Below are 18,476 nucleotides of genomic sequence, written 5' to 3' on the forward strand. Positions count from 1 at the left end.
TGCTTCGCTGCCCTACGAGGGCACGCCTACCGGTTACTGAGGCCAGTATCAAAAGAATTGATACAAATAGGTTACTAGTTGACTCGAAACTGAAAAGACGGCGTTTTATCGTAAATTTCTGTGACAAGCCTGCCGGGCTCTTCCTCCTGACTGCCGCTCCTCGCTCCTCTGCTGCAGCGGATGCTCCGGCCGCCTTGTTCCTCCATCGTCAGCGGCTGTTCCTCGCTGTGTTGCGGCTCGTGCGGGTGGCCACCAAGGGGGTAATCCATCCGCCGGAAACCGAAGCTTCCCCGGGAGCCGCCATTGGCTATCAAGCCATCACCTGCTGTTAGCATTCCATTGACTCCCATTCATTTTGGCGTCACTTTGACAGCGAATAACTTTACATTTGAAGCGTCCAAAGACTCCATTTGTCCATTATTTATTTCTAAAGAAACACGATAATGTATAAAAGGCTCCATTACCTTGTATCTTACGTTATGGCCCCGTAGAAGCAGTTTTTGTAAAAATAGGCTAATGATTGCGTCATAACCACGCGACTCTCTGTCGCACAGTCAAGAAATGACCGTGTAGACAGGCGGAGAAGCTCGCAGGCAATCGGGGGGACGTGGAGACATAAAGTCAAGGGAGAAGCCCATAGAGAGTCACATCTACGTCGTCAATCTCAGTTTGAGCCTGCGCACTACGCTCAGCCATCAGGAAGTGAGTGCTTCTAATTGACTTTACTTTTCTCCGTTGAAACCTATGGGGTCGCTGTGTCCAGTTTATATACTGTCTATGGTGGCCACGAGCTTCGGATTCGCACGCCGGATTTCGGGATGTCCGGGATTCGGCTTTTGGTTTCTGCGGTCGCCATTCATTATGTTTACATGCACTCCTTTTGTTTCAATCGGACTGAATTTATTCCGATTGGTGAATCTGAATGTAGTGTTTACATGAACGCTTAAAAAGTGATCGGTTGATGTGCGTTTTAGCATTGTGAAGCAGAATGCATGAAATGCAAAACTGGCACGTACGTGTCAGTGTCAAATAATGTTATATGTAATAATGTAGGCGTAGTAAATGGACACTGTGGAAAGCAGGAGCCGAGTCCCGGACATTTTGGGCGATCTCAACCTCTGGTCTGGTGCGCGGGTCCGATGCTAGTGGCTGCCTGTGCGGGCCGCAGTGCAGCCAGAAGCAGTTGCGGATGATGGGGGAGCGGGAGGCGGCCGGAGCAGCTGCTCCAGCGGAGGAGCGAGACTTGCTTGGCGGTCGGGAGGAAGAGCCCGGGCAGTCCCGGGAAAAAGAGGACGTAAGGTCACCCCTACTACTCAGCTTTATCCACAGAGCAAGAGCCTGTTAGCTTAGCTTTTTAAAAAAAGATGGTTGACACTGTTTGTACATTCTGTGAGTGAGATCTCACCCTCTATGGGTGGGTTTAAAACATGCGGAACAAGCTCCTACTACTGGCTGTAGGTTTTAGCCTCTGGTCAGGAAATACACAGATGACGCAATAGGAAGATTTTTTCTAGACAAAAAATACATAAATCTCTCGTCTCAGGGGGACATGAAGCAGGGAAGCATGGTAATTCAAAAATACTACAGGTTTTCTACTGATACAAAGTTTAATGTTAATCGGTGAATTATCTCTTTAATAAATTTTTATGCTAAATTATTTGCAGCCATCTATTGTTGTAAATGTAGACCGTGCTGGCTATAGACAATTGCTATTGGATGCAGATACAGTGACAGTACTTTTTGTATTGACATGAAAATAATTTTTAATTAATGAAATCTGCAGACGCATAAATACTTGAGTCGATGCTGTTTATTTCTGTGATTGCAGGTCAAGCGTCAAATGATATTTGTGTAATGCTCTGTAGGCTATATTTACGTATACAATAAAAAATAATAAGAAATTATTAAAATGTAGGCTTCTAAGTGCTTTTACATGTTTTGGAAAATGTTGCTTGCTTCTGTTATTTCACATTAGTGCCTTCACTGTTTTTATGACTATGCAAATCATATTTGTGTTCAGAGGACTGGCACAAGTGCAGGAGACTTCTACATTCTTACAGAGGTTAAGTTGCTTTACAACAATGAGATTCAACAGGTCAATGAATTGACAGCTGATGTTGTTCAGCACTGTATTCTTTATAATGATGAACCAAGAAAAACAGAATCAGCCAAAACATTTGAATGATTATATTCTATAGTTAATGATCTAGTAAATGTGATACATTGGTAGTTAATTTGGTTTTCCACCACTACCATCAAGAATATCGAGATCTCTGATCAGTCCAATAATTTTACCGTATTAACAATAACTGGTTACCATGCTAGTTTTTGGCAGTCAGAGTGGCTGAGCTTAAGTTAATAAGTAAGCCTTTATTAGAGTAAGCCTCTAAATATCAATGAGAAGCGAACAACGTCATGAAACAAAATGAAGTCTAAAGCAGGAAGTGAGCTGAGCTACAAAGCCTAATAGAAACTGTACGCACGCACACACACACTTTCTGTCTCTCACCTCCCGTCTAATGTTGTTCACTTCTGCTCCAACCTAAAGAGGAAAAGGGTCCCGTCTACTGTGCTCAGCTTGTTTACATTCCTTCTCATTACATTTACCCCATTTCTTCAGAAGTCACTCGTTTGAAAGCCGAAAGGTAAGACGCGACACTCTCTAATCTGAATAGTGTTGTTTAAATTATCTTTAGAGTGATTTATTCAGTCAGTCAGGTATGTGGTAACGTTACTCGCTGGCTAACCGAAGCTAAACTTGACCAGGCTGCTGCTAACATACACGAAGAACAAAGACGTGCTAGTATTCACTTTACCGTGTTCGCCATTGCGTTATATTTATGTTTTTGATGATATTTTTTTGTGTAACACATTACCTGGCCATTATTTTAAGGAGAAAGAGATCAAACTTTATTCGTGTAATTAGCATGATTGTGTGGTTTGCTAACGGAGACTAGCTCGAGAGCTAAACAACAAAAACAGTTCGTCTGATATTTTGAGTTAATTTTGCGTACTTTGTGGTGACATGGAATATAAAATCTCAGTTTATATTAAAACAGTTGACGTGCTTTTATCGCCTTTGTTTACAGTTTTTGGGTAATTTAGAGGAGAAAATATTTATAAAGTCATTATTAGATAAACTGTTAGATTTTATATAACGTTAAGAGAGATGAATATAAAGCACATTTATAACTCAACTCTCTTTAAATGCACGTTTAGCCAGTTAACATAATTGTAACAATATACATTGTTCGTCAGTGAAACATATGACAATGTGGATTTGATGTTTGCCACGTAAGTTAACATTCAATCAAAAAAAATGTCCAGGTGACGCATGTTGCGTATTGAATGTTGATAACTTCAGGATATGTGTCACTGACTTATGAAACCTAAAGTTAGTAATTTCTTGAGAAACAAGTTTTACTTTCGATTATACCTGTATGTTCAGTCAATAATGGAAAGAATTGAATTATTTATGACTGGATAGCTGAAAACAAACAAACAAACAAACAAACCTTTGAAGGCTTATAACCTAGTTTTCCATTGTTTTTTGTTCTTGTTTTTTTTTTGGATTAAGGGACTTTCCTGCATAATGACATCAGCTCATTGTCACAATGATAGTCTGTATAGTCATAATAAAATCATAGGCTATTTAGTTAATGACAGCAGCGGTATTATATTTCCCCATAAGCTGTGGATGGGATATTGCAACATGAATCCTTTGCTGGTCTCAGTCAATAGAGTTGCAGACTGTTGTCATGGGAGATCTGTTTATTATGCTCAGCACTCATTCAGTCTGCCTGAAAATGAGCTTTGCCCATTTGTCCCCCATACCAAAGGCCCCTCATCCACTCGACCGGACAGTTATCCACTGGCTTTGCCCCTTAAGCATTTGGTGATTTGGTGATTTTTCTTTAATAAATTGCGTGGAAAGTAGTCCACGTTTAGTCAAAGATGTCATCTAAACCCGATTCAAGCAGTGTGAAATCATTCTATTGCTTCTGCATTATCTTGCATTAGTGGCGCTTTACACAATGTTGGTTGATCTATTCAGATTTAGGCTACACTAAGGTAACAACAGCAGGCATGGTTATTTATCCATTTATAAATTTAGTTGTATATTTTATTTTTGTATTGTTTTTTGTTGCTGAAACTTAAAAGTAACTTGTGCTCATTTTAATTTTGGAATCATAGTTTCTGTTTCCCTGTTGTTTTATATTTGTTTATATTTTATTTTATTTTATTAACAGTTAACAAATGTTTGTGTTAAAGACGGAATGAAATGATAATTCAGCCTATCTATTTTCTAACCTATTTTATTGTGAATGATTCATCTGTGCACGTTTCTTTTTTTTCTCCACCTCAGTATTTTTAATTAAACTATCATTGATCTTCCAGTGATATATCCCAGAGACCTCCATTCATTTTCTCCACATAAAACTCACCCGTTCCTTACAATCGACTGCAAGCTCACATTCAGATTCCACTCCATCCATTCACTTTCTTCTCTTTTTTGATAATTCCTTTCACTAGGGTATATTGTAATATGGAAAAAAAGATCTGCCGGCCCGCTACTTCCGTTTCTTTGTGACCTGAATGAAAATACTGATGATAACAGGTGTTGACCTCAGATGACTTAAAGCCTCAATGATGAGTTTCCCAGCTGTCCTTTATGCCTGCTTGATTTATGACACACTTTGTGCCCACAGTTGATTCACTTGATTTCTGGCGAGAAGCTGATCTAGATCGAGCTTCAAACAATAGAGGCACACATGTCTGTGAGAAGATTGCTCACCGTCTCCATTAGGCCACTATTTGGAGACATCTCTAGTGGAGTGCTCTTGACAGGAAATAATGGCCCTTTAGTACCACAGAGACATTTTCATGTGATGAGAGACTGTGTTTGTGTTGTAGGAGCCTGTCTGATGTATTTAGTGCCTTTTTCTGACATGTTGGTTGCGGTTGAATCGTCAGAGCAGATATTTCAGTGCATGTTTGCTTTCACATATCACGGTCTGTGTATGATGGGAAGAGGGCGTATGTGTTGTTTTGCATGAGCTGTTCTGTGTGCACTAGTGTGGGAGTTTATTCATGAGCGTGTGGGTGAGTTTTCTTTTTTTACTTTTTTTTTGTGGTCATGTCTGTCTGTGAACGTTTCTCAGATTTGTACAAAATGTCAGGGTGTAGGAGCATGTGCTTTAGCTTTAGTCTTGAATCTGACATTACGGGATAAGCAACTCCAGTCTCTTTAATCTGGTTGTAAACCTGTATGTTCCTACATGCGTTAGAGACTTAAATCTCCAGGCTTTTGTTTCATTTCCAGTCACTGGCAGTGCTCCAGTCGGACTGATTCTAACTAAATACTTCCCGTTTCCTATTTCAGTTTGTTCACATAATGAGCGACTAACTATTTCCATTAGCATGTGGGATGTCTCTTTAGGGAAGTGAGGCAATGTGCAATTTCTCCCATTTCCCAACATGTAGCCATGTCTACCTACGTTCTTTTTTTGTTTTAGCTTTGTCCAATGCCTATATAACCATATGATCCACAGTAGGGTGTTGCTGTAGGCTCTTGTTGAGCATTTCCTGCATCTTGCTTTTGCTTTAGTGACGTACAGTAACCCGATGATCTACATGCAGTGGTATTGTTGACTGAAATGCACAATACGTCATGTGATCACTGTCATATGATTATGACTAATGTCAGCGCCCATCAATCACATGCTTCTTGGCCTTTCCTCTAGTAACTTGTAAAGCACTCCCTCATATCTTCCATTCATGGTCTTCCTTTCTTTCTTTATGTAGTTAAATTCTTAACTCTTGCTCATTCTCTTTCCCTTCTTTCTCCTTTTTTTCTCCCCCTTCCCATCCCAGTAATGGATTTGCTCCCAGTAAAGCACTTAACTTCTCATTGATCTTCCACTATAAGATAAAGAGCGCAGTCAGGCCGTGTTTAATTCTGTTTGGGTTTGGACATAGTTAGTGCTTTGGATCTGTAGTGATGATTTCTGGTGGGATGTTCCTAGTTAAATGTGGAGGGGATGTTCAGGGGCCTCATTTATAAAACTGTGCGTAGGATTCTTACTAAAAGTGTACGTGCGCCCGAAAGCCAAAAATGGCGTACGCAGAACCTGCGCAGGATTCACTTTATAAATCCCAGTCAGCGGAAGATTGTGCGCACATGCGTCTCCTCCCCAAAATAACCATATATGAAGCTTACAACGCCTAGTTTTACTATGCATATCCTCATCTGCATATCATTTGCATATGATTATTCATCCACGTGATAACATGTTTAACGGTACAAGACATTAGGAAAATATGAAATACGGATGTGCCGTCATATTACATTAATAAAAATCATTTAGTAGCCTATCCTTGCCTTGTTTTTGAATAAATAAATCAAATAGTGTAAAATACATTTCAGATAAAGTTTTTCTCAATCTTTTCTACTGACCAAATAGTAGCCTATTTGTAATTGATTTATATTTGTAATGGAAACAGATAGACCTTGTTGTGCATTATATTTGCACAATCTGCTATTATCATAAGCAATTATCTCTGTAGTTAAAACATTGAAACACAGCATGCCAAAGGAAAAGTGTTCAAAAGCATTGCATCCACAACAAATATTTATATATATATTGTAACTTTTCAGTAAATTTCATGTAGCTAATTAATGAGAATGTCATATTTAATCTGAATGTTTATATCTGAAGTAAAACATAGTTTAAATCATTATTTTATTTAAACTGTTATTGTGAACATGCACTGTAGCCTATTTATGATTAGGACTCATATTGAAGATTTACAGTTTTACTTCATCTGCCGTTAGATATGTGTCAGTTTCACTAAACGGCCCAACTCGCTCGCTGGCGCGCGCATTTAAGGTGTGGATATTTGCTTCAAGTGATAGGCTTGGTGAGTGAAATTATATTTGTATTATCTTTCTGTATATGTTTAATTTTATTTAGATTTTCTGTCTAAAAATGACCAAAAAGACATTTAACTCCGGCTCACCATCGGCGTCGCCAAACTGCTCCGTCTCCAAAACGTTCGTACGCATGGGTCAGAGTTTGCGTGCAGGTGCGCACATTTTCCCGTCAAGTTTGTTTTTATAAATCACAACTTATGCGTCGGAAGTGGCGTACGCCTCTTCATTTTTTTAAATCATGAACTTTAATGTAATCATTAAAACATTTTAAGTCAACCATTTGATATAAAGTCAAAAGTAAAGTGATTGTAAAGTTCCAGAGTGTTCAGTTTATAATGAATAGTTCTGAAATGTATGTTTATGTTATGTGTGTATGGTAGTGATGTGTTATTGGATGTTTTGGATGTGGAAGTTACTAGTTGCAATTGTTGAAATTGATGCTACCAATGAATTAAATAACTCATGATTATTGATGTTGCTAGCATCATACTCTTCTGTTTGAGTTATTGGAGCAAGACTGTCTTAAGTCAAATCAAATAATTTTATTTGTGCATATGGACTGAGTATTTTATATTTGCCTCTTCCTCTTGTGAAGTGAAATTAGCTCCTATGTCTGAAAGCGCAGCTAGAGTTATTGTAGGAGTTAATAGCCTATAATTTCTGGTGGTTTATCGGCATGTTTTTTTTATGTCAATGAGGATAATTGCTCAGAAGACACAGATGGACTCAAGAGGTGGATTATTTCACAACGTGACACATCCGTGTGTGTGTGTGTGGTGGGGGGTGTTTGATTTTTTTTGAGAATCACACTCGTGAAGGTGTCAGTCAGGATGGAGAATCCTGATAAATTCACTGTGTTTTTGTTCCTGATTAAAGCTCAGTCGTTGTCTCCTAATACACTCCCTGCTCTATCCCATCTAATTAGTATAGGTTTCAATTCCCGCTGGAGTCATGGTTGCTAGTCAGCTGGAAAATGAACTCAGGCAATATGGCTCTATATGAGCTCACTGAAAGCATGGTTTCTTGTGTTTCATATGCCCGCTGTCTTATTTCCCCCATTTTCATGCTGGTACAATTGTTTTTTTCTAGGATGTCACTGTACCCATCCCTAGAGGACCTTAAAGTGGACAAGGTCATTAGGGTAAGCAGTGTTATTTTAGTATTATTTAAATACTACTATATAATATAATCATTGTTTTGAATTACCTTTTATTTTAAATTTCTATTAAATGTTTTTCAAAGTATTTGTATTTCTTTATTTCAGTACTTGAACTTATTTCAGTTAGTTTGCCAAGCCAATATATCTCTATTTTATTTTATTTTATTTTATTTCAGCTTTAGACTATAATTAAAAAAACAAATGCTTTTTAAAGGGTTGGTAGCCGTCCCCATGATTAAGGCACTTTAAAAGATCTAGGATTCAAGTATAATTCAATGTTCACATGTGGTCTGCTCCTGTAGGCACAATCCCAGTTTGCTGATGCCACTTCCAGTACCCCAGCCATCACTCAGGAGGGGGTCTACCAGCCACAGCCTGCCATACAGGGGATGCCAAGCTCCAGTGAGTCCGGGCTCTGCCTGTCTGTCTTCTTATGCTTCTTACGTCGTCTGTCTTGCTTCCCTTATCATGCCATTCTCTCTTTCATTTCTGGAGTGCTGAGTGAGAGCTGTTTTTATAGAGATGAAAGGCATGCTAGTGTTTAGTGCGATTGTCAAGCAGGAAATGAAGACATGCCTTAGGGGATCTTGGAGCAATTCAACAACAGTGCATCAGCCTTTCCTATTTCCTTTTTTAAAATGTCAGTGTACAACAAGTGCTCAAGTTGAACCCCTCTTATCCAGCCACCTATATGTTCTCATTAGCCGTGTTTCCACTGTCGGGCCAAAAGCGACCATGCTAGTGCATGCCAGTCACTTCCGGGGCTTCATCAGGGCCAACACCCAGGTTTTTTTTGCCCGCCGAATATCTTGCTCCAAAGCGGGCCAACTGGGGCTTGAGGAGTGGTCATGAACAAAGGCAGAGAGGGTCAACACCACGGCTCATTTCCCATGTTATTATATCAGGCTACCAAACAATTTTCAGCTCATAACTCACTTTCAGACACCAGCGAGTGTTTGAAATAACTTGCGATCCGGTGGCGATTCTGATCACCATATGAGGCAGAAATATACAGTATTTGTATGCGATGCTAGGCAGGCAGGCAGACATTTTCCTATCTGAGCGCTGGGGAAAGCAGGAGAAAGAGAAACAAGCATTGTAGCCAATGATTCAACTCAGGAAATAATTACTGGTTGGAAACATTCATGGCCAGAATCTGAAACCAGCGACTGTAGGATGACTGACACTTGAACTCTGTTCTTCACAGTTCTCTGTTATTCTATGTTCTGCTTTTTTCACTTGCTTAATGCTGTTATTAAGCAATCTCTGATTTTTAAAACTACTAAATGATAATAATAAAAAAATCTACAGGTTCATGGCTAATCATCACTCCGCTACTATGTTAGCTATTAGCTGTGTATCGTATAGAGAATTCAAAACTTCAATATGAAATGCTTTCTTTCTCTCCATCCAGCTCTGTATCCGAATCTCGAGGAGCTGGGAGATTATATGGGCCTCAGTCTGAACAGTGATGAGGTCCAGAGAAACCTCGCGCTGGTCCCGGTGGCTGACAGTGTAAGTATGTGCATGTTTCTGTTGCTTTAGCATGGCATAAATGTGTTAAGTACAAATGACAAAACAGTAGAACAAAGGTTGATTGTCTCTGAGTACACATTTGCATTTCTAGTTGGTTTCTCTAAATGCAGTGTTGGTTTCTCTTCCCTGTTCTAAGGATTGCCACTCATCAAGAAATATTTGTTGTATGCAAACAATGACATTTCAGAGTCTCAAATGCTTTCCTAGCAGTGCAAGCTAAACCACTCTTTCCTGGTTTAGTTTGCTGTACACTGTTTTTCCATCCCTGCCACTGTTGCCTTGTACAATATTTTCTCTGTTAAAGCAGCCAAGGTAATTGTGTAAGCTTTGAAAAAGGCGGCAATTATGTATGCGTGTTAGCATTTGTGCTTTTTTTCCCCCTTCTTTTTCTGTGAATAGCGCAAACTGGCCACAGGGTGTCTTAGCATAACCCATAATTCTTTTCAGCATCATTCCTGGAAGCAGAGCTCAGGAATGACTCATGCACCATAAGGCCTGTGTTGGAGTGTTGCTAATGTAGGCTGCTTTCTAAAGGCATCTTAAAATAATACTCGCTGTTCTGTTCAAGTACTAAACGTTAGACCAGCATCTCTCAATCTTTTTTGTACCATCACAGCCCCATCAATAAGGCTCAAGTACCCATTTATCAACACCAAACCAGAAATGCATTTCTCTTCACTAATACTGCTGGATATCATACATTCAGCATTATTGTTAATATTGTTATTGCTGTGGGTGGAAAACAGACTCACAAACCAGAACATTCTAATATTGAAGAATATCTATTTTCATTCCTTAAAAAGAAGCTTTAGATTTATAATTTAATCACAATCATTTAATTGGTAACTAATTTGTTCACATTAGTTAATGCATTATCAATAACAATAAACTACAGTTCGAATTGATCTAGGTTTAGGTTAATATATTTAATTAATATACTGCTCATAATGAAACTACACACACACACACAAAAAAGTATTAGTTAGAGCCATAGTCTTGTGGGCAGCGATTCCGAGTTCAAGTCCGGTGTGGTGAAGAGATGAGTCTCAGCGAAGTGATGAGTCTCAGCTTAGGACCCAAGCAATCCGATTGGTTCAATGCACGTTTTTTAAGTAATCGCTTTAGTGCCTGGTTACAAATCAGATATCACTTTATTATACAAGTCGTTTGAACTACTTTATAATCAGCATATTAGAATGATTTCTGAAGGATCATGTGACACTGCTAGCTCTAATAGTAACTCAAATCCAGCTTTAATAAGGCAGAATCTGCATTCGTACTGCATTAGACCATTTGCATGGACAGCAGTTGCTATCCACTTGTTAGATCGTGTGTATGGAATACTGTCCAGGTCCAAGCCTTCAGTTGTTTCAAGTGAGAATACTAGCTCAACAGCAGTTTATGAACATTATTTATTCATATTGGACATTAAAGGTCAGCTTTTATTTATTTTATTTTTATTTATTTATTCGGGACAGTGCACATTAATGAACAATCGAACATTTCTGTACAGACTGTAAATGAGCCATGTCACCTGTAGTCCCGAAGCAGGAAGACAACAACATACACGATAATGCAACACAAAAGAATATAACAATATACAATATCAAGCACAAAACATAATAGCACACATTCAGGCAGATTACATTATATCAATACAATTATTCAAAATTATGACATAACTGAGAACTTTTACGAAACTGTTTAAGGTGCTTTTTAAATGTGCAGTAAGTGGGACATTCTCTAATGTTTGTTGGGATGCTGTTCCAAAAATGACCTCCTCTAATAGACAAAACAGTTTGTCCAAAGGTAGTTTTTCTATGCGGGATCTCTATATCTCCTCTAAATGAAGCTCTGGTACAACAACCTCTGTCAGACCTTGGTTTAATGTATGTAGAAAATGAGGATGGAGCCAATCCGTGTAAAACTTTAAAAATCAAACAGCTATTTTAAAAAAATTCAAAATTGAGCATATTGTATTTTCTCAAAATATTACACTCATGGTGTGACAGAGGTTTTTGATCAAGTATTTTTATAGATTTTTTGAATAACATTTCTATGGGTTTTAAAATTGTATTTCCAGTGAGTGACCAGGTTGTGATGCAGTAATCTATATGTGATGTGAGTTTTATAAACTCGCGTGTCACGTTGCATATACTACATGCTCTGGGCTACGGGTTTTAACCCAGAAAAGGTGATGTGTGATGTCAGACTTCACGAGCATATTCTGCAGAAATAAATGTTAGTGTTGTATGTGACCATTACACTCACATATGAGAATTAATTCAAATAGTTTTCTCTCTCCTGGCAGCAAGTGGCAGTGTCAAGTTGTCTGGGTGGCATGGTGCGGCCCGTGACTGGTGCAGATGTGGGTATTCGGAGGGCCGAGATTCGCCCAGGTCTTCGGGAGATCATCATCTGCAAAGACCAGGAAGGAAAGGTCGGCCTCCGACTCAAAGATATCGATAATGTGAGTAGAGCCTTTCGTGGGAAACACTTTCTCACACTTTCTCAGAGTCATGACTGGTGTTGTGATTTATTGTTTGGAGTGAGTAATTGGTATGTAGGTTATGTGGTAATATTTTCTAAGGCATTACACCCTCATTCTCAGCATATGTGTCATTGTTCTCATCCACAGCAGCCAGTTGTCATTATCTTCATGCATGTCATTTTCATGTCATTGTCTTTAGGGAGTGTTTGTCCAGCTAGTGCAGGCGAACTCTCCAGCGGCTTTGGGTGGTCTGCGTTTTGGAGATCAGGTTCTGCAGATCAACGGGAAGAATGTTGCTGGCTGGAACTCAGATAAGGCCCACAAAGCTCTGAAGGCAGCAGCTGAACAACGCATCGAGCTCATCGTCCGTGACAGGTCAGTCATTTGTATCTATAGAGTACATGTTTGGGTTAGTACAAATTTTTTCTTTTAAGTACCGGTAGTCTCTTATGTTCACACAGGCTGATCAAAAATGCAGAAAAAGTGTACCATTGTAAAATGTTAAATTGTAAATTGTAATATATATATATATATATCTAACAACATATTTGTAGAAATTCTACAGAATCAGCATGACAGGTGTATTACTATATTTTTGTAGTTATTTGCTGCCTCCTGGTGGTTGATTGTTTTTATTTTTTTTTTTTTATATGAAAACAAGGAAAGTTCCTAATTGATCCAAGTTAAGCTCTGTAACATCTCTGTGGCATAGTGGCAATTACCACAAAGTAATTTTATAAAAACATTAAACTAAATTCAGTTACAGTAAGGCACCTACAAGCAGTAAACATTTAAATACACCGTTTTTGAAGTATGGCCACAGGACAAACTGCATGTTGACATGAGACATCAATCACTTAATGACCTTACTGTTGGCATTGAAGTTATATGCAATATCATGGTCACATAAAAAAGGGTTGAATCAAAATGATTTTCAACATCATGCCACAGATTATGCAAATTTAGATCAACTTTTTATTATATTAATATATTTTGTGTTCCAGACCATTCCAGCGCACAATCACCATGCATAAGGACAGCTCCGGCCACGTGGGCTTCATCTTCAAATCCGGGCGCGTCACGTCTCTAGTGAAGGATGGTTCTGCTGCCCGCAATGGCCTGCTCACAGATCACTACATCTGCGAGATCAACGGCCAGAACGTCATTGGACTCAAGGTGGGTTTTTTCAGGATATGCCTTTAAATGTGGTCTCTGTCATGTCCCAGTACCAATTGTTTTTATAATAAAATCACAAACCCATAAATATAATGTTAAAAAAGCCATTACAATATCAGACTGAGATCCATATCTATCACTTACTGTAAGAAATCAAATTAGTTGATCAATTTGAGATTTGTGATCGATAAAGTATTTTGTTTTCTGTCTCCAGGACACTCAGATCAAGGACATCCTGACCACATCTCCTACTGCCATGACCATCACCATCATGCCTAAGTTCATCTACGACCACATGATTAAGAAGTGAGACCCAGCTTTTTTTATACTCCTAAATTATCTAATAATTTTAGTATAGCCGTTACAAAAAATAAATTGTACTTGTTTTTTTTAAACTGCATGAAATTACTAATTTAATAATAATTAATAAATTTAATTAATAATTTCTGTATTTACATCTATAATTTCACTGTTGAACCTTCCCGTAAATCAAATCTACCCAGTAGAGCTGCACGACTCAGAATATATTGAGAATCATGATTTTTTTTGTTTAAAATAGGGATCACGTTTTCCCCATTATTCTGAATAGACAACTGAACAAAATAACATAGACTGCAGCAATTAACATTTTGTCAAAACCTTGAGTAAATTAGCCTATTTAAAAAATTGTTTTTTAGTTAATATGAATTATTTAAAACAAATCAGTTTAAATGATTGATTCAATGACTCACTCGTAAAGACTTTCAATACCCCATGAATCAGCATTTTTTAACAAATCTCTTGAATTAATGATTTAATTGCAAATGCATTTTTTTAAGTCACTTGTCGCCATCTACTGGTGCAACAGCATAACTGATACAATAGTTATTTGAAGCATCAAGTTACTTTCAAATGGTGATTTACTCTATTTTGATCGCTACTGTAGTCATCAGTGTTTATACCCGAACTATAATCCCAGTGCTTTTATGATCATTTGAGTTTGTAGAAATAATGATACCTTGTTGTTGAAATGACAGTTTGTAAAACTGTTTCATATCTATACATGGCAACTGCTCTCTCTGGGTCAGCAGTAGCGCCAACACAGATTTGAATGTTCCCTGTGACCGTACTTGTAAATAAATGACTTATTAATGTTTATTAAGCTTACAGTGGGACATGAACAAAAACAAACATCAATAATCTGAAGAATTTGTATTCAAAATAATTGTCATGCGAAATGTTCTGATGACAGCTCTAATCTGTGTATTGCAGGATGTCAAGCGGCCTGCTGAAGTCCTCAATGGATCACTCTGTGCCTGAGGTCTGAACACAGGAGAACACGCACACCCCCTTCCACAATGCCTACAATCTCTAGCCTTCCCATTGGAGCCTTCCACCACATCGGTCGTCTATCACTGATGGGATAAACCTCCTCAATCACGTTCATTTATAACATGTACAAATGGCCTTTTTTATTTTACTTGTTGGCTGTTATTGTTTTGCCTTCTAGTTCTTGATTCTGTCCTTCATGTCATTGTTGCCATTCTTTAATTGTTGTCATATTACATGTTATATAATAATCCATTGTCATAATTGAGTATTATTATAATCCAATTATTTTAATTTGGCTGGGAGGCAAGGGGTTGAAATCTAAATCTGAGCTTCCTTTTTGAAAAGCGTTAGCTTCAACACTCCTATCTTTTCCATTTCTCCCACTATGCACAAACACTTTGTTTTTGTTTTTTGAACATCTACATGCCAAGACAGCTGTACTCTGCCAGAACGAATCATTGGCCAGAATTTGTAATTTCACAACTCCTTTCTTATTGATTTTGAACATGTTTTTTAGGTGTTTAATCTTTGATGATATTCTGTCATTATCCTGTAAATGTTTTAGTGTCTCTAAAATTTATATACGAATGTAACCTGAAGACTGAAATTATTACAAAAATAAATAATCATTCTGGTGATACCATTGGAATATATTGCTCAAATATATAAAAAATCGAAATGTTTTAAGATGGTTTACACATTTGCTCTTTTTCAGATGATTAGGAATTTGAAACAACGGATGTAAAAACGTCAAAAATAGCAAGAAGTCTTTGTTCACCATGCTGTTTAATATAGATCCTTTTACAGAGCAATGTGGGTCAAGAGCAATGTGCTGCAGTGATGTCTGTTCACATGAATATTACCATAAAAAATATTATTCTACACAAAAATATCAACAGACAATATGAAACATTGCCAGACTTACAAGACTGGTTCCACTTATAGGGTGCTGATACTGTTAGACAATACAGAGCCAAAACTGAAGTGCCAGATGAAAAATGTAAACGTCATTGGAATTACTATGTAAGAAAAAATCTCTATAACAAATGTACCTCTCTGAGATCTAATCTTCTAGGCACAGTCGTATAATCCTGTTTAACAGACACTAAACTACTGATATGAGTGTCAGTTTGCCACCAATTTTACATTTCAATATTCACTTTGAAAGAAATAAACATGGCTTACGACTTTTGACTTGTTAGCGGCTAAACCACTTTCAATCTTTTCATTTAACCAAATCATTTGCAGAATATATGTGGTATTAAAGTCTTCTTCTAACCATATGTGAAGGTGATAAAAAGAAACGGACACTTACAATGCTCAGACACAATGCAGTCCACTATGGAAAGCCTGTTAACCTCGGAAGATAATTAACAAATACTTTATTAGTAAACTAACATGTATTGATATCTGTAGACTTCTTAATGGTGGATCTGAAGCTTTAAAGCAAATAATCTGTGATTATCAGTTACCATCCAAATGCAGAAAGAAAAATTAACTGATGCTGCAACACAAATTTCCAGTACACACTTGCAGCTCCTATTTCTGCCAAAAGAAGAGTGTTGAATGCGGTTTAAAAGTATTATTTTTTTTATAAAATAACTATATATAATATGACAGAAATATTATTACTCAAATTTACCAGCATATAGGGCCAACATACACATCTCTGCTCGTATATGGCTTCAAAAAATTCAAGAAAATCTTATCAAGGCCTTGTGTGTCAATTCAGCAGTTATACAAAGCTTTACATCAGCGTAAAACATTTATCTGGTCAAATAACTAATGCAATAGTTATTTACGTACATTTCATTGACAAACAGACAGTAGCAGTTTGGAGGAAACCTCCTGTTCTTGGAGTAGCGCTTGATTACAATCTCATTAACCTCATATTCCGTTAAGCCAAAAGACAACCATCTGAAAACCACACATTCATAGTTTAAACAAACAAAAATCAGGAACATATATGCCTTCTTTTATTATAATCTAAGGTTCTTTAATAAGTGCCTAGTTGGAATGAGGTAAAAAGTGCTGGGACTAGACTAAATGAAAGACATGTGTATGCACTTGACACCACATAAAGCACAAATTAAGATTGTCAAGCAGAATAAATATCAAGCGCTGAAAACCTTACAGATGCCGCACAAAATCTGCACAACAGAAAGCAGCAAATTATTTGTAAGAGAACTTTGCAAACAGACAACAAATAAAGACTATATCCAACTGCATATACTGTACACAATATCAGAGGGAGGAGGTAGACCGAAAGGCAGCGGCTATTAATGGTTTTATAGGGACAGAAGATAAGATGATAGTGAGATGCAAATAACTACAATTAGTGTTCATCTGGCTTATTTTCGTTTTCTAGCTGATCAATCCAGCTCTCACATACACAAAGTATAAATATTTAAGTAAATTTGTAAATCAGTGATGATTCTTTGAAATGGTGGTGTTGGTGAAATCTAACTGAACCACAAATCCACATGTATGCATTGGCTTTTAGACAGACAGAAACACACAATCAAGTTTACTTCAAGTAATTGCTTATAAAGTGAATTATAGTGCAATCGACATCACCTTAGTGTCAGTCAAATAAATGGTCAACATGAACATACAGTCATGGCCAAATGTTTGGAAAATCAGATTTGTTTCTGCATGCTATTTTTTTTAATTAACTTTCAACAAGTTTTATATTCCTCTTTTCATATCAAGTAACAATACATAGTAAAAAAAGTCTTTCTTTGATATTTTTAGTGGAATTATTACATAGTATTTCTGAAATAACATATTAGCTACGTCAATACCATATTAGCATAGCAACAACATGTTTAGTAAGGTGTAAAGATAAATTAATTTCAGCTGGTATGACGTCTGGAGGTAAACCTCAACAGGTGCAGTGACTGATCCTAGAGGCTACACTCTTTAGAGTTGTTTTTAGAGCTCCCAACTCACATGGTGGCTGTAGCCAGATTGAGCCCCGCTCTAGGGTGCGTTTCCTAAAAGCTTGGTTAGCCAACTATGGTCGCAAGTTACGTCGTTATCAGTCCCGATACCATAGTTCCAAACAGCATCGCAAAGTTGTGTGGTTGGAACGACAGCTCTCGGCCTGTGGCTAGAAGCATAGTTTCTTGTTTTTATGTATGTGGACTCAATAAATCCTTATCTTGAGCAAAATGAGCAAGCTGACATTCAGTAGGCCTACTATCTGACTTTTATTTAGAATACATTTCATTTACGTCTTTTAGTTTGTCAAGATATTTAAAGCGTCGTTTTTTGAAGAGTACGAATGTGCGGATGTGCTTTAGTAAGTAAGAATGAGCCTATGATTGAATCTGTAAATAAAGCAAAATAACTGATACAAATGAGAAATAGCTAAACATATAGCATTAATTCGATCTCAAACAGATTCATTAAAATAAGTTATTATTCCACCATGTGCGTGACAACCTTAACCAACGTGGTTGAACACCCACTTTGTGACAATAGGGTTTCGGGAAACAGTCGTTACTAGCTGATTTCTTCAACGATGCAATCGTACTCTAAAGTACTATTAAGGTGAGTTACCTCGTTGTACTGGAAACGCACCCCAGAGCGGGCAGAGCAAAATCGCTAATTATATAACCTAGACCAACAGTCAACATTAAAATTACACCTATTATTAATAAAGGTTAGTCTTTTATCCAAAAAAACATTTGGCTATGACAGTATTTTGATGGTCACACAGTGAAAAAATCACACAGTGAAAGACAATCACAAAATTCATTTCTGGTGAAGCTCCCATGACCCGATTAGAGTAATTTAACCCTGATCATTGTATAAACGCTGAATCTTTTTACTGTTAATATTATTACTTAAAATGTGTTTCCCTT

The 18,476-nt window shown here is 37.5% G+C and overlaps 1 protein-coding gene across 1 annotated transcript; it reads left to right on the plus strand.

The window, feature by feature from the left end:
• Positions 1-2,093: 2,093 nt before the first annotated feature.
• sdcbp2 (syndecan binding protein (syntenin) 2) lies at positions 2,094-15,791 on the plus strand. The gene is made up of 9 exons (XM_079587827.1): positions 2,094-2,645; positions 8,024-8,075; positions 8,396-8,495; positions 9,508-9,608; positions 11,941-12,099; positions 12,320-12,495; positions 13,125-13,296; positions 13,511-13,602; positions 14,548-15,791. Exons 2-9 carry the CDS (start codon positions 8,025-8,027, stop codon positions 14,600-14,602), a joined length of 906 nt encoding a protein of 301 aa, XP_079443953.1. The 5' UTR covers positions 2,094-2,645; position 8,024; the 3' UTR covers positions 14,603-15,791.
• The last annotated feature ends 2,685 nt before the right edge of the window (positions 15,792-18,476 follow it).

This window comes from Phoxinus phoxinus (assembly GCF_949152265.1).
Source record: "Phoxinus phoxinus genome assembly, chromosome: 18".
In the NCBI taxonomy this organism is placed as follows: Eukaryota; Metazoa; Chordata; class Actinopteri; order Cypriniformes; family Leuciscidae; genus Phoxinus; species Phoxinus phoxinus.

Bases quoted from the DNA above. Each gene is read 5' to 3' on its own strand.
- sdcbp2 (XM_079587827.1), top strand. From the start codon at position 8,025: ATGTCACTGTACCCATCCCTAGAGGACCTTAAAGTGGACAAGGTCATT. The intron at 12,496-13,124 runs GTCAGTCATTTG...TTTGTGTTCCAG, and splicing joins GAGCTCATCGTCCGTGACAG to ACCATTCCAGCGCACAATCA. The intron at 13,603-14,547 runs GTGAGACCCAGC...TGTGTATTGCAG, and splicing joins TACGACCACATGATTAAGAA to GATGTCAAGCGGCCTGCTGA.